At 47.3% G+C, this 12516-nt stretch overlaps 1 protein-coding gene across 1 annotated transcript in view; it reads right to left on the bottom strand.

Moving 5' to 3' along the window:
• Positions 1–12075, bottom strand: part of DDX56 (DEAD-box helicase 56) — a 36616-nt gene extending 24541 nt beyond the window's left edge. The window contains exons 1-9 of the mRNA XM_075601716.1: positions 11913–12075; positions 11428–11589; positions 9659–9813; positions 9372–9542; positions 8964–9054; positions 7821–8062; positions 7000–7134; positions 6553–6666; positions 6377–6471 (exon numbers count right to left, since the gene is read on the bottom strand). Coding sequence (XP_075457831.1) covers positions 6377–6471; positions 6553–6666; positions 7000–7134; positions 7821–8062; positions 8964–9054; positions 9372–9542; positions 9659–9813; positions 11428–11589; positions 11913–11963 — 1216 coding nt within the window. The 5' untranslated portion in view covers positions 11964–12075. The remainder of the gene's footprint in view (positions 1–6376; positions 6472–6552; positions 6667–6999; positions 7135–7820; positions 8063–8963; positions 9055–9371; positions 9543–9658; positions 9814–11427; positions 11590–11912) is intronic.
• Between the last annotated feature and the right edge of the window lie 441 nt (positions 12076–12516).

The raw sequence follows: 12516 nt of genomic DNA, 5'->3' as shown, positions 1-12516 counted from the left end.
AAAACGACAAGAACCACTCTCAGCTCCCCGTACCCAAGACAACCTAGCAACCAATATAAAAGAGGAAGACCCGGACCTGATTGTCCTCTACACCCCATAGCTGTGCACAGACGGCATGGCCCCTCCTAAAAAGACAGGGAAGCCAGAATCTTCCACGTTCTTCACCAGAAGGAACGCGGCGCCCACACCAACGGGCAAAGAGAAAGCCGCACAAGCTCAAGATCGCTCAGACTCGGACTCAGGGTCAGAAGCAGATCGGCACCCAGATATCGGGAAAGAACTAAAAACCTGGGTTAAAGAAATTAAACAGGCGTTTCACGAGGAGTTACAAACCGCAATGAAGTGCCTACACACCAAGATCGTAGAGGTAGAGGAGCGGACGACAGGATTGGAGGAGGCCATGGAGACAGTTACTGAAGGACAAGCGGCGACGGATGAGGATATAACCCAAATGAAAAAACAGATTTCCCGCCTTCAAGACGCCCAAGAAGAGGCAGAGAATAGATCACGGAGGAACAATCTTAGAATTCGCAATATCCCGGAGACAGTCCTTAACGAGAAAATCAAACCATACCTAAACAGACTTTTTCAGAGCATACTCCCAGAAATCGCCGAAGCAAAGCTGGAACTGGACCGAGCCCATAGAATCTACAGGCCAAGAGAATTTGAAAACAGAGGGCCTAGAGACGTAATCACAAGGCTTCATTATTTCTCTACCAAAGAGGAAATTTCTACCAAAGTCAGAAACCTAGATAAAATCTCTTTTGAGGACACGGAACTGCAAATTTTCCCGGACCTCGCGCCAACAACCATGGCCAAAAGGCGAGAACTCAAGAACATCACAGGCTATCTGAGGAGTAAAGACGTCAGATATAGATGGGGCTTCCCCTTCCGTCTCCACGCCACCCACAAAGGCAAACAGGCCACCATGAGAACCCCAGAGGAAGGCCCAGAATTCATCACAGCACTAGGACTGGAGATCCCAGAAGAACTGCGAAGAGATACAGGGAAGGCTTTTCCGCGACCAAGACGCGAAAGGTGGTCCAGGGTGACAACTAACCCAGGATAACCCAACAAGCCCCAAGAGCTGAGGCATAACAACCAGAACACGGCAAAGCTACGAGAGCACAGGAGAGACATTCATACCTCAACTGTAATCAGGAGCCCCGAAACTGTATGCTGATCCAAATACAAAGACACGAACTACCGGGAGCGGGAGGAGGGAGGGAAAAGGTTTAAAAAAAAAAAAGCACAGTATAACTAAATAATTGAGAGCATAAGGTTTAAGCCATTATTAAGCCTCCATATATTTGGTCTAGCTTAGATAGTTAAACAATTTTTACTGTGCTTAAAACTGTTTAACATGTTTGATCCAGAAGTTTGATTGTTGTATTTCCCCCCCCCCGCCCCCCCACATCTGTGTTTTAGTTCCAGTCAGTCTTAGTAGAAAAGAAGGTTGTTCAACAATACGACTCACCGGCGGAAGTCCAAGCGGAGTGGACTACTGTTTACAACCAATACTCTCCAGACTGCAAGTACCACATTGCACCCCACACACACTTTCCCCCTTTTTTCTTGACCCTGCATGTCCCCAACACCCCAAACGCAGAGTCAAAGGCCCAAAGCACCAGAGGGCACTACACCACTCCACGTTAAAATCCCCCAAGGTTATTTTTGTTCTCCCCCAATGTTCTCCCCAGTTCATCCACACTGGATTACACCTAAAGGCACACAACATGACACAACCAAAACAATAGTTGTGATACGGTCCCGCAATCCGAAAAATCTCCACAGGGCACCCCCTAACAACAAACTGCCTCCGGCAAACACCCGCGCACAAAATTTTAAACCACCATATGGTTAAAGTATTAAAGATAACAACGCAGAATGTCAGGGGACTGAACTCTCCCATGAAAAGGAGACTATTGTTCAGAGACCTCAAAACAGACAAAGCGATATACACATGATTCAAGAAACGCACCTGAATAGAGCAGACATGATTAGGTTAAGAGACAAAAACTTTCACCAAATTTATCACTCACCAGCGACAGACAAAAAAGCGGGAGTAGCCATCCTGATTAGAACTAGTATCCCCTTTGTAGCAGAAAAAATAAAGAGAGACAAGGCCGGGCGAATGTTAATTGTCTCTCTTTATTCAGATAAATTGAATTTATTCAGGTAAACTAGGCACGATAGAACTAACACTTGTAAGCCTATATGCCCCCAACACAGATCAAGAAAGCTACATTAATGAGGCTTTCGAGATGATAAGCCAATATAAGAAGGGTTACTTAATAATTGGAGGGGATCTTAACACAGTTATAGACTGCAATAAAGATCAGGCGAAGCTCAAGGGCAAAGAGCAATACTTGAGATGGAAGAGCTCAACCGCTCTAAAACAAAGCATAAGACTGGGTGGGCTGGTCGACGCATGGAGACTAATGAACCCCATAACCAAAGGGTTTACTTTCTACTCACCCCCGCACAAACAATACACGCGCATTGATTACATACTTGTATCTAGATAACTGGCGGATCGGATAATAAAGGCAGAAATAGACAATATAACATGGTCAGACCACGCCCCGATTTCACTAATCATAAGAGACCTACACCAAAGGCCGATGGGCACACACTGGCGAATCAACGACCTACTGCTCAGGTTACCAGACACTAAAAAAGCTATAGGAAAGGCTATACAGGACTACTTCACAATAAATGACAACGGGCAAGTCAGCGACTGTACACTATGGGCGGCGCATAAAGCTACGCTCAGAGGCAAGATAATCAGTATTGCCTCCCATAGGAAAAAGGGGAAAAACAAAAGGATAAATAAACTAAACAATAGTATCAGAGAAAACGAGGAGTCCTACCAACAAGGCCCAACGGACATAGTTAGAGAAGCGATTGATAAGGATAGATTGGAACTTAAAAACATACTGATTGAAGATACCGCAAAAGCAATGAGATGGACAAACCAGACCTTTTACGAAAAAGGCAATAAGGAGCATTCCTTTTTCCCGCTAACCTCCCCTATGTGCTGTCAAATAGGCACATTTAAACATATATGGTGGTCCTACCCCAAAATCATCCTATTCTGGGGAAGAATTAGGACGCCTAATAGAAGGGGCAACAGGGGTGGAGCTAACATGGGATATAGAAACAGTGCTCCTACTAAAACCGACCGACGGACTTGAGAGAAAATTAGACTTTTTGATAACGCAGATCCTCTCCGCAGCCAAAACTCTAATCGCAAGACATTGGAAACAGAACGCCCCCCCCCCGATCAATGAGGTATTGCACAAGATAAATTATATAATGACGATGGAGAGACTTACAAGCCTAATACACGACAGACACAACACCTTCACAACATGGGACCCCTGGGAGACTTACATATGGAAGAACCCAATAGGAACCATAAAATAGAAAGGAAACCAGAAACAACTACTAAAGGTTAGGTAGATCTTGACCTAGCATAGGATGCAACAAGTATCATGGAATGTTTGCTTCTTGCGCGAAGCCAGTGATGGATGTTACCCCACCGCCCTACCCTCTCCCACCCCATAACCCTTTTATTTTCTGTACCCCCTCCCCCCCATTCCCTTCCCCCTTTTTATGTTACCATGTTTCCTGAAAAATAAAAAAATATATAAGTTAAAAAAAAAAAAAAAAAGACGGGACGGTTGGGAAATAGGGGAAAAACGGGACTGTACCGTTCAAAACGGGACGTATGGTCCGCCGTGTTATAAGGCCATTTCCAAACAATTTAAAGCCCATCATTCTACAGTGAGAAAGATTATTCAAAAGGGAAAACATTCAAGACAGTTGCCAATCTTCCCAGGAGTGGACGTCCCAGCAAATTCACCCCAAGGTCAAACCGTGCAATGCTCAGAGAAATTGCAAAAAACCCAAGAGTTACATCTCAGACTCTACAGGCCTCGGTTAGCATGTTAAATGTTAAAGTTCATGACAGAACAATTAGAAAAAGACAAATAGTTGCCAGGAGAACGCCTCGTCTCTAAAAAGAACATGGTAGCACGGCTTAGGTTTGCAAAGTTGCATCTGAACAAACCACAAGACTTCTGGAACAATGTCATTTGGACAGACGAGACCAAAGTGGAGATGTTTGGCCAGAATGCACAGCGCCACGTTTGGCGAAAACCAGAACACAGCATATCAGCACAAACACCCCAACCAACTGTCAAGCACGGTGGTGGAGGGGTGATGATTTGGGCTCGTTTTTCAGCCACAGGACCTGGGAACATTGCAGTCATTAAGCCGACCATGAACTCCTCTGAATACCAAAGTATTCTAGAGTGAAATATGAGGCCATCTGTTCGACAGCTAAAGCTTGGCCGAAATTGGGTCATGCAACAGGACAACGATCCCAAGCACACCAGCAAATCTACAACAGAATGGCTGAAAAAGAAAAGAATCAAGGTGTTGCAATGGCCCAGTCAAAGTCCAGACCTCAACCCGATTGAAATGCTGTGGCTTGACCTTAAGAGAGCTGTGCATAAACAAATGCCCACAAACCTCAATGAACTGAAGCAACGTTGTAAAGAAGAGTGGGCCAAAATTCCTTCACAACGATGTGAGAGACTGATAGTCATACAGAAAACGATTACTTCAAGTTATTGCTGCTAAAGGTGGTTCTACAAGCTATTGAATCATAAGGTGTACTTTCACACATGGCTTCTCCATTTTGGCTCTATTTTTGTTAAATAAATCATGACACGGTGTAATATGTCATGTGTTCTTGTTCATCTGAGGCTATATTTACCTAATTTTAAGACCTGCTAAGGAACAGATGATTGTTATTATGTCCTGATATGTAAAACCATAGAATTCAAAGAGGGTGTACATTCTTTTCACACCACTGTACATACATACACAATATATATATACATATATATATCTATATATATATATACATATATCTATATATATATATATCTATATATATATATCTATATCTATATATATATATATAGTCAGGTATGGAGATTAGCACTCACGGTTTTGTTGCAGGAGGCAGATGCTTGTCCCATAGAGAGTATGTAGACATATGGAGACCAGGGGATCCTGATAGCCAAAAAGAGACAGCACACTGCAGGTATGGTATCAAAAAAGTGTATTCAGTAACACAAGGCCGCCAACGTTTCGGTCCTCCCAAAGGGACCTTCCTCAGGGCAGTGCCCTGAGGAAGGTCCCTTTGGGAGGACCGAAACGTTGGCGGCCTTGTGTTACTGAATACACTTTTTTGACACCATACCTGCAGTGTGCTGTCTCTTTTTGGCTATCAGGATCCCCTGGTCTCCATATGTCTATATATATGTCTATATATATATGTCTCTATATATATATATGTCTCTATATATATATATATATATGTCTCTCTATATATATATATATATATATATATATATATATATATATATATATATATATATATGTCTATATGTCTATATATATATATATATATATATATATATATATATATACACACAAATGTAAATACAACTGTATGCTCATCTGCATGTCTTAGGCAGGTCTGCAACCCCGCCTTTCCCCATTATCACCCAGCAAACAGCACTTCCACTGCAGCAAGGGATTCTGGGAAATGACATGCAAATGAACACACAGTGCCACTTTTTGCTTCAAAAACCATTTTTAACATGGTTCCCTATAAGCTTAAGTTTTCTGCATGGTCACAGCTTTGAGCACAGCCAGGGTTAAGGGGCATACCCAGAAAACCACCCACAAACAGCTGTTTCGACCTTAATGGGTCTCATCAGTGTGGGGTTGATTAACTGGGTATGCAAAGAAGCTAAAGGATGGGCCAACCATAATACTGAGTTAAGTTATGGTGAGTAAAAAAAGTGACAAAAACCCTCCACAGCAAAGCAAATATGCAAATGTAAATACAACTGTATGCTCATCTGCATGTCTTAGGCAGGTCTGCAACCCCACCTTTCCCCATTATCACCCAGCACACAGCACTTCCACTGCAGCAAGGGATTCTGGGAAAATATATATATATACACACACACACAGTGTTCGACAACACCACACACACAAAGCACTATGTACCTGGATGGCGCTATATAAATAAAGGTATACACACATTAAAGAAAAAAACTCTATAGGAATTTTGCACAGTGCATTAAGTGGACAGACTGATATTTGAATTGTGTTGCCTGGATGTGAAGGCGCACTGGTACACACACAGACTTATATGCTGTTATATGATGAAATTGTAAGCCTGGGCTGTTTTTGACGTCACTACACCTCTGGCCATATACAAGCTAGTCAAAGAATCGTTCAGGCCAGATCCCTCGTTAATCTGCGGGTGTCCGAGTGTCAAACTCACCCCCTCCCAGAGCCTCCTCAATCCCGGCCAGCAGGGGGAACTCTGTGTGTGACACAAAGGTCAGGGCCACACCGGGGTTATTGGCACGAGCGGTCCTGAGAGAGGGGGGCGAGAGGGTCAGGAGGACGTAATGGAGCCAAGACTGGAAGAACTTGGCACACCTCTATGACACGTACCTGCCTGCGCGGTGAATATAGGAATCCACAGACTGGGGGAAGTCAAAGTTTAATACGGTGGAAACATTGTGAAAATCAATCCCCCGAGACACTCCGTACTCCTTATCCTGAGCCCTAGGAGGGAAGGAGCAGGCATGAGTGAGAGAAGGGGGTTGGGGGCGGAGAGAGAGAATGAGAGAGAGAAGGGTGGGAGGAAAAGAGAGAAGGGTGGGAGGAAAAGAAAGAGAGAGAGAAGGGGAGTGAGAGAGAGAGAAGGGGAGTGAAAAAGAGAGAGAAGGGGAGTGAGAAAGAGAGCGATAGGGAAAGGGGAGGAAGGAGATAGGAATGTGGAGGGTAAGAGCAAAATATACAGTAGGAGTGGGGGGACGAAAGTAAAAAAGAGATAAGAGGTGTGTGGGTTGCAGGACAGAATAGTGGTGCAGTGACAGCTGTATGTTGGGTTCTCACTTCTCGCCTCTGCCCAATTTCTTCCTCTTCCCCTCCGGCTTCTTCCCCCTCCCGGTGGGCTCAGATAACATGTGTTCGTCCGTCGCAATGATGTAATCGTAGAAGCCCTGATTAAACTGACTGATGATGTGACACCTGCCCAGAAACAATAATTCACAACGTTAAATCAGACCGACTGGCAGCAACACACACACAAAACACACACACAAAACACACACACACCTCCAAATCTGCCAAGTATGGGACATTGGAATATATAAATAAAATCTCAGCAGAAATTCTCTTACATTCAACAGACTTAGTTGGGCACAAAAGGCAGTGTTTTAGTAGGAAAAAGGTGCCGGAGTCCTAAACCAAAAAAATACATATTTCTCTCCCAATATTTCAGTCTAATATAAATAAATAAATGTGATACATGAAGCCTCACACCCCCCCCCCCCCCCCCCCAGTCACTATGCAGCCCCAATTCTAACCACTTCATGGAGTTTCTCGTTACTCCCTAAAATACAAAATGGTGCTGGACCTCCGTCGTGACGGCACGCACACAGCCCGTTGTTATGGCAACGCGGCGTCATTTGACGCCGTGCAGCCATTTTCACAGGAGTTGCAGGGGGAGACACGGGAGCTACAGGGGGAGATGCAGGGAGACGCCGCCGCACCCCGCTGCCGGTAAGAGTTGCAAGCGGGTAAAATGAGGGGGGTTACAGCCCAATTTTATTTTATTTTTTATAAATTTGTCGAGCCCTGTTTATATTTATTTATATATCTATATAATCACACACAGGTACAAATCATAAAGAGTGTACCCGGGAGAGTCTCACCGTGACTGCACTGGTAGCTCGGAGTTGAGCACACAGGCCGGGATGCTAAACTGCTCCAGGAACAGTTTGAGCCGGTAGCTCCTTTCCACCTCGTTGACGAAGATGATGGTTTTCCCGCGGACAAGCGAGAGTTTGAGCAGAGTGTAGAGCAGCAGGAACTTCTCCTCCTCCTCACACTGGATCTGATACTGAGTGAGCTGAGAGGTATCCGGGAGCTGAGACTCCTCCAACTTCAGGGTTACCTGAAGGAGAGGGGGGGGGGGGGAAGACACAGGCACCCAGCTCAGGACAGCAGAGGGGACACAGGCACCCAGCTCAGGACAGCAGAGGGGACACAGGCACCCAGCTCAGGACAGCAAAGGGGACACAGGCACCCAGCTCAGGACAGCAGAGGGGACACAGGCACCCAGCTCAGGACTGCATAGGGGACACAGGCACCCAGCTCAGGACAGCAGATGGGACACAGGCAATCCCCCGGCTTAGGACAGCAGAGGCACCTATGTCAATCAGAGCTCATGTCCCCTGCCTGTCACACACTCGGTTTCTATTTAAACACCTAATTGCAAACGTTCAGAACGCATGAAACAGAAATGCAATCGGGCTCAAATGTGGCAGTTTTAAGAGAGATTGCAATATTGGAGTTCATTTGCATGAGACAAGAGTGGGCGAGTTCGAGAATGAAACAAATCTCACTTCAATTTTACATAGAAAAAGTGACAGGTGTGGCAATGACCGAGGATAGATCAAACTGCGCATCTATCTCAGTTACAGCCGCAATCAGTCAGAGCGAATCAAAAAACAAAATGTACAAAAATTATTTAACAATCTACTTGAATCACTTAAAGAAAAAGTGTGCTAAAAGCAAAGATTGGATGTGTTGGTAGCTGTGAAAACATATTACCAGTTTCAGTTCTTACGGGCCTTTGAATACTCTGCATAGTTGCATGGTCCTAGAAAGGACTGACCCCTTAAACATGGCGCTGCCATTACAACACTTTGGTCCTAGGAGCTCTTTTCATGAGCTGCTGCTATCACGGTTATGGGAGAGTGTGGCTATAACACAGCACTAGGCGGCACCTCCAGTGTAAGCACTGCCTTGTGTCCCCTCTCGGTCACACAGGGAGAAGGGCAGGCGACACTCACAGGGTTGTGCAGAACAAGCTCCTTCAGGGCCTGGACGTCCTCGTTAAATGTGGCCGACATGAGGAAGGACTGGAAAATTTTTGGGAACTGACTGCAAATACAAGGAGGGAAGATGTCAGGGTCTGCAAAGTACCACACCAACCCCCCCCCCCCCCACAAGACCTGCAGAGCATCTCTCCATTAATCCCTCATATACCAGAGAGCATCGCTCCATTAACCCCTCATATACCAGACAGCATCGCTCAGTTAACCCCTCATCTACAAGAGATCTGCAGAGCATGGCTCCATTGACCCTTCAATCACCAGAAACCCGAAGAGCATTGATCGATTAACCGCTCCCATGTCGGAGAACTGCAGAGCATCACTCTGTTAACCCTTCTCCTGCTAGTCCCGCAGAGTATTGCTCACCAGAGCAGGTTTTTCAGATCCTCTTCGAACCCAAATGAGAAGATGAGATCGGCCTCGTCTATCACCAGCGCCTGCAGAGTATCGCGCAAGCAGAGCGTCTGCTGCGTCATGTGAGACAGCACACGGGACGGGGTCCCCACCACGATATCTGGCTTCTCCATCAATATGGGCCTGGGGTTGGGATTCAGGGGTATCACAAGAGAGGATAGGGGGGAAGAGTTTGTCTCACTCTATTGAGGGAGGGACAGAGTCCATGTCAGTGTCACTGTCCCAAACCGAGCACTCACCTTTGAGCAGAGATGTCAGCTTGGCCAGAAATGTCTGCGACTCTGACATCACGAGCGCAGTATGACGTCAGTTGCCGGATCATTTTCTGCACCTGTTGACCCAGCTCTTTGGTGGGAACCAGAATCAGAACCCGGGTGGCCTGTTCTGAGACGGACTAAAGGGAGAGGGGAGCATCAGTCGGGCAGCAGCAGTGCGAGCCTACGCACACGTGCACCAGACAGCGGCTGCCTCCACATCACGCACTGCGCCAGCATCATCATTCACACAGCGTCAGTCAGACACACAAAAACACAACCACACACAAACACAGCCAGCGCCAGACTTCCCATCTCTCACACACAGCGCGCCAGCCTCCTCGCGCCATCGCCTTCACACACCCAGCGACAGCATCACCGTCCAAGCGCAGTGGCAGCCTCTCTGTCAAACACACAGCAGCAGCCTCCCCGTCTCTCTCTCACACACACACACACACAGAGTGGCCGCCTCGCTGTCCCGCACACAACGGCAGCACCAGCTTCCTACACACAGATAGACAGACCTGCAGCACCAGTCTCCTCGACATACATACACAAATTCGCCACCCTCCCCATCTCTCACACAAACACAGCGGCAGCCTCCTCGCGACATCGCCGTCAAACATGCAGCACCAGCCTCCGTCTCACACGCACACCGACAGCCTCGCCGTCATGCGCACACACGCACGCACGCACACACACACACAACAGCACCGGCCTCCCCATCTCACAGTAGCAGTGCCAGCCTCGCCGTCACGCACAGCCTCAGCAACTGCCTCACTATCACACATGCACACACACGCCGCATGCACACAAAGGCTGTGGCCAGGCAGGGCGCTCATGCGCGGTGACGTCACGCTCCCTGCTCGGCCCAGAGATTTGTGGCCGGCTATGTGTGTGCGCGTGGGGGGAGGAGAGGGGGATCGATTCGGGTGGCGCGGCCATGACGTCACGGAGCTGGTGCGCCCTCATTGGGCGAACCGCTCACGTGACGCGCGAGCGAGAGACAAATTCAATTTTGCTTGCTTTGGTAAGCAGCTAAGCGCCAAGCATGCGCAGGAGCTCGCTCACGCTGGCCACACACATTGCTGCAATGTATTTCATCACGCTCGTCTGCTCAGTGCCACCCTGGCCGAGGCCAAACCGCGACAGCCGCGCCGTCACGCACACAAACACAGCGACAGCCCCGCCGTCACGCGCTCACACAACGTCGCCATCACACGCTCACACACCGTCAAGCGCTCACACAACGTCACAGTGTCGCCATCGCGCTCACACAGCTTTGCCGTCGCGCTCACACAGTGTCGCTGTCGCACACACACACAGTGGCAGCGCCAGCCTTCCCGTCACACATATACACACACACAGGCAGCGTAAGCCTTCCCATCACAGCCAGAGTGGCAGCGCCAGCCTCACACACAGCAGCAGCCACTCTTACGCTATGGGCAAAATGTACGCGGTCACCAACAAATTCATGTAAGTGCAACAGTCCCGCCATCTGATTTTGAGCAGACAAAATTTTAGATTTTTCACGCGACAGCCGTGTCATGTGAGCGTTTCCACCAATAAGTGCTAACCAGCCTGGTGACGTCACGGCCACCTCCCCGTCGCATGAGTGAACAAAATGCACAGATCGCTGAGGCGACAGGCGCGCGTGCCTACTAGCGCTCTGTCGCACACTCACTATGGCCGCAGCCTTACATATGCACACCGAGAGTATCCCAACCGGTGTAATTGGACTGCGTGGGTCGTACCATTTTGGCCTGGAGGAGGTTCTGGATGATGGGGATGGAGTATGCTGCAGTCTTCCCCGAGCCCGTCCTAGCACGGGCTAGCAGGTCCTTACCCTCCAGAGCCAGTGGTATGGCCTTCTCCTGTATCAGAGTAGGCTTAGACCATCCCAAGTCAGCGATGGCCTGTGGCGGAAGTGGGTTGGTTGGAATATTAATATACTAATACACACTGCACTATATACTGTGAACAAACATCATAGTTTGTGTTGTACAGACAATCTAATCTCTAATGTAATAGCATATCCCCCTGCTGCACATAAACCTCTCTCTATATTATTATAAATAGTTATTATTTACAACCTGTATACAATGATGTATTATTTTATAATTATACCCAGCCTGTACATACTAATAATCATTATTATACCAGGCCTGCCCTAACCCCACCTATCTCCCGGTTCTGGGTTGCCCCCTATCGCCCTGTCCAGTCTCCGGTTCCCCCTCACCTTCAGCAATCGGTCATCCAGCCCGAGCTCGTGGAATCGAAGCTCAGCCATCCTGCACGTGTGGAGAGAACCGGGAGGACTCAGATACCATAGAGAGGAAGATTGTCAGCACAGAGAGGGAGCGATGGAGCGTCACTTCTGAGAGACCATAGAGAAGGAAAAGTGGGATGGAGCGCCTCTGCAGCTGGACGATAGAGATGCGTGACCATGGGGATGAGACAGTACTGTAGGGCACAGCTCACAATCATATCATCATGTTATATTGTGCATATTTGATATACATATATATATATTTTTATTGTGACGAGTTTGCAGTGCTGGAGAGCAGATCCGCATTTATAGTGTGTGTGTGTGTGTGTGTGTGTGTGTCAATAAATGTGTGTAGCGCTTTACAAAATTACAATACAAGGTGAATACATTACAAACAATGGGAATGCGTACAAAAGGCAAATGAAAACAAGGCAAAAGGAGACCCTGTCCCAAAGAGTTTACACTTTAAGTATAACATTGTGTATATCTATATTTTATTCATAGATATATAGTGACAAGCATGGCAGTGCTAGAGAGCCGAGCTCACAGTCATATCATGTGATACTATGTGTGT

This window comes from Ascaphus truei, chromosome 5, assembly GCF_040206685.1.
Source record: "Ascaphus truei isolate aAscTru1 chromosome 5, aAscTru1.hap1, whole genome shotgun sequence".
NCBI classification, from domain to species: domain Eukaryota; kingdom Metazoa; phylum Chordata; class Amphibia; order Anura; family Ascaphidae; genus Ascaphus; species Ascaphus truei.
This window is presented reverse-complemented; position numbering and strand designations above follow the sequence as displayed.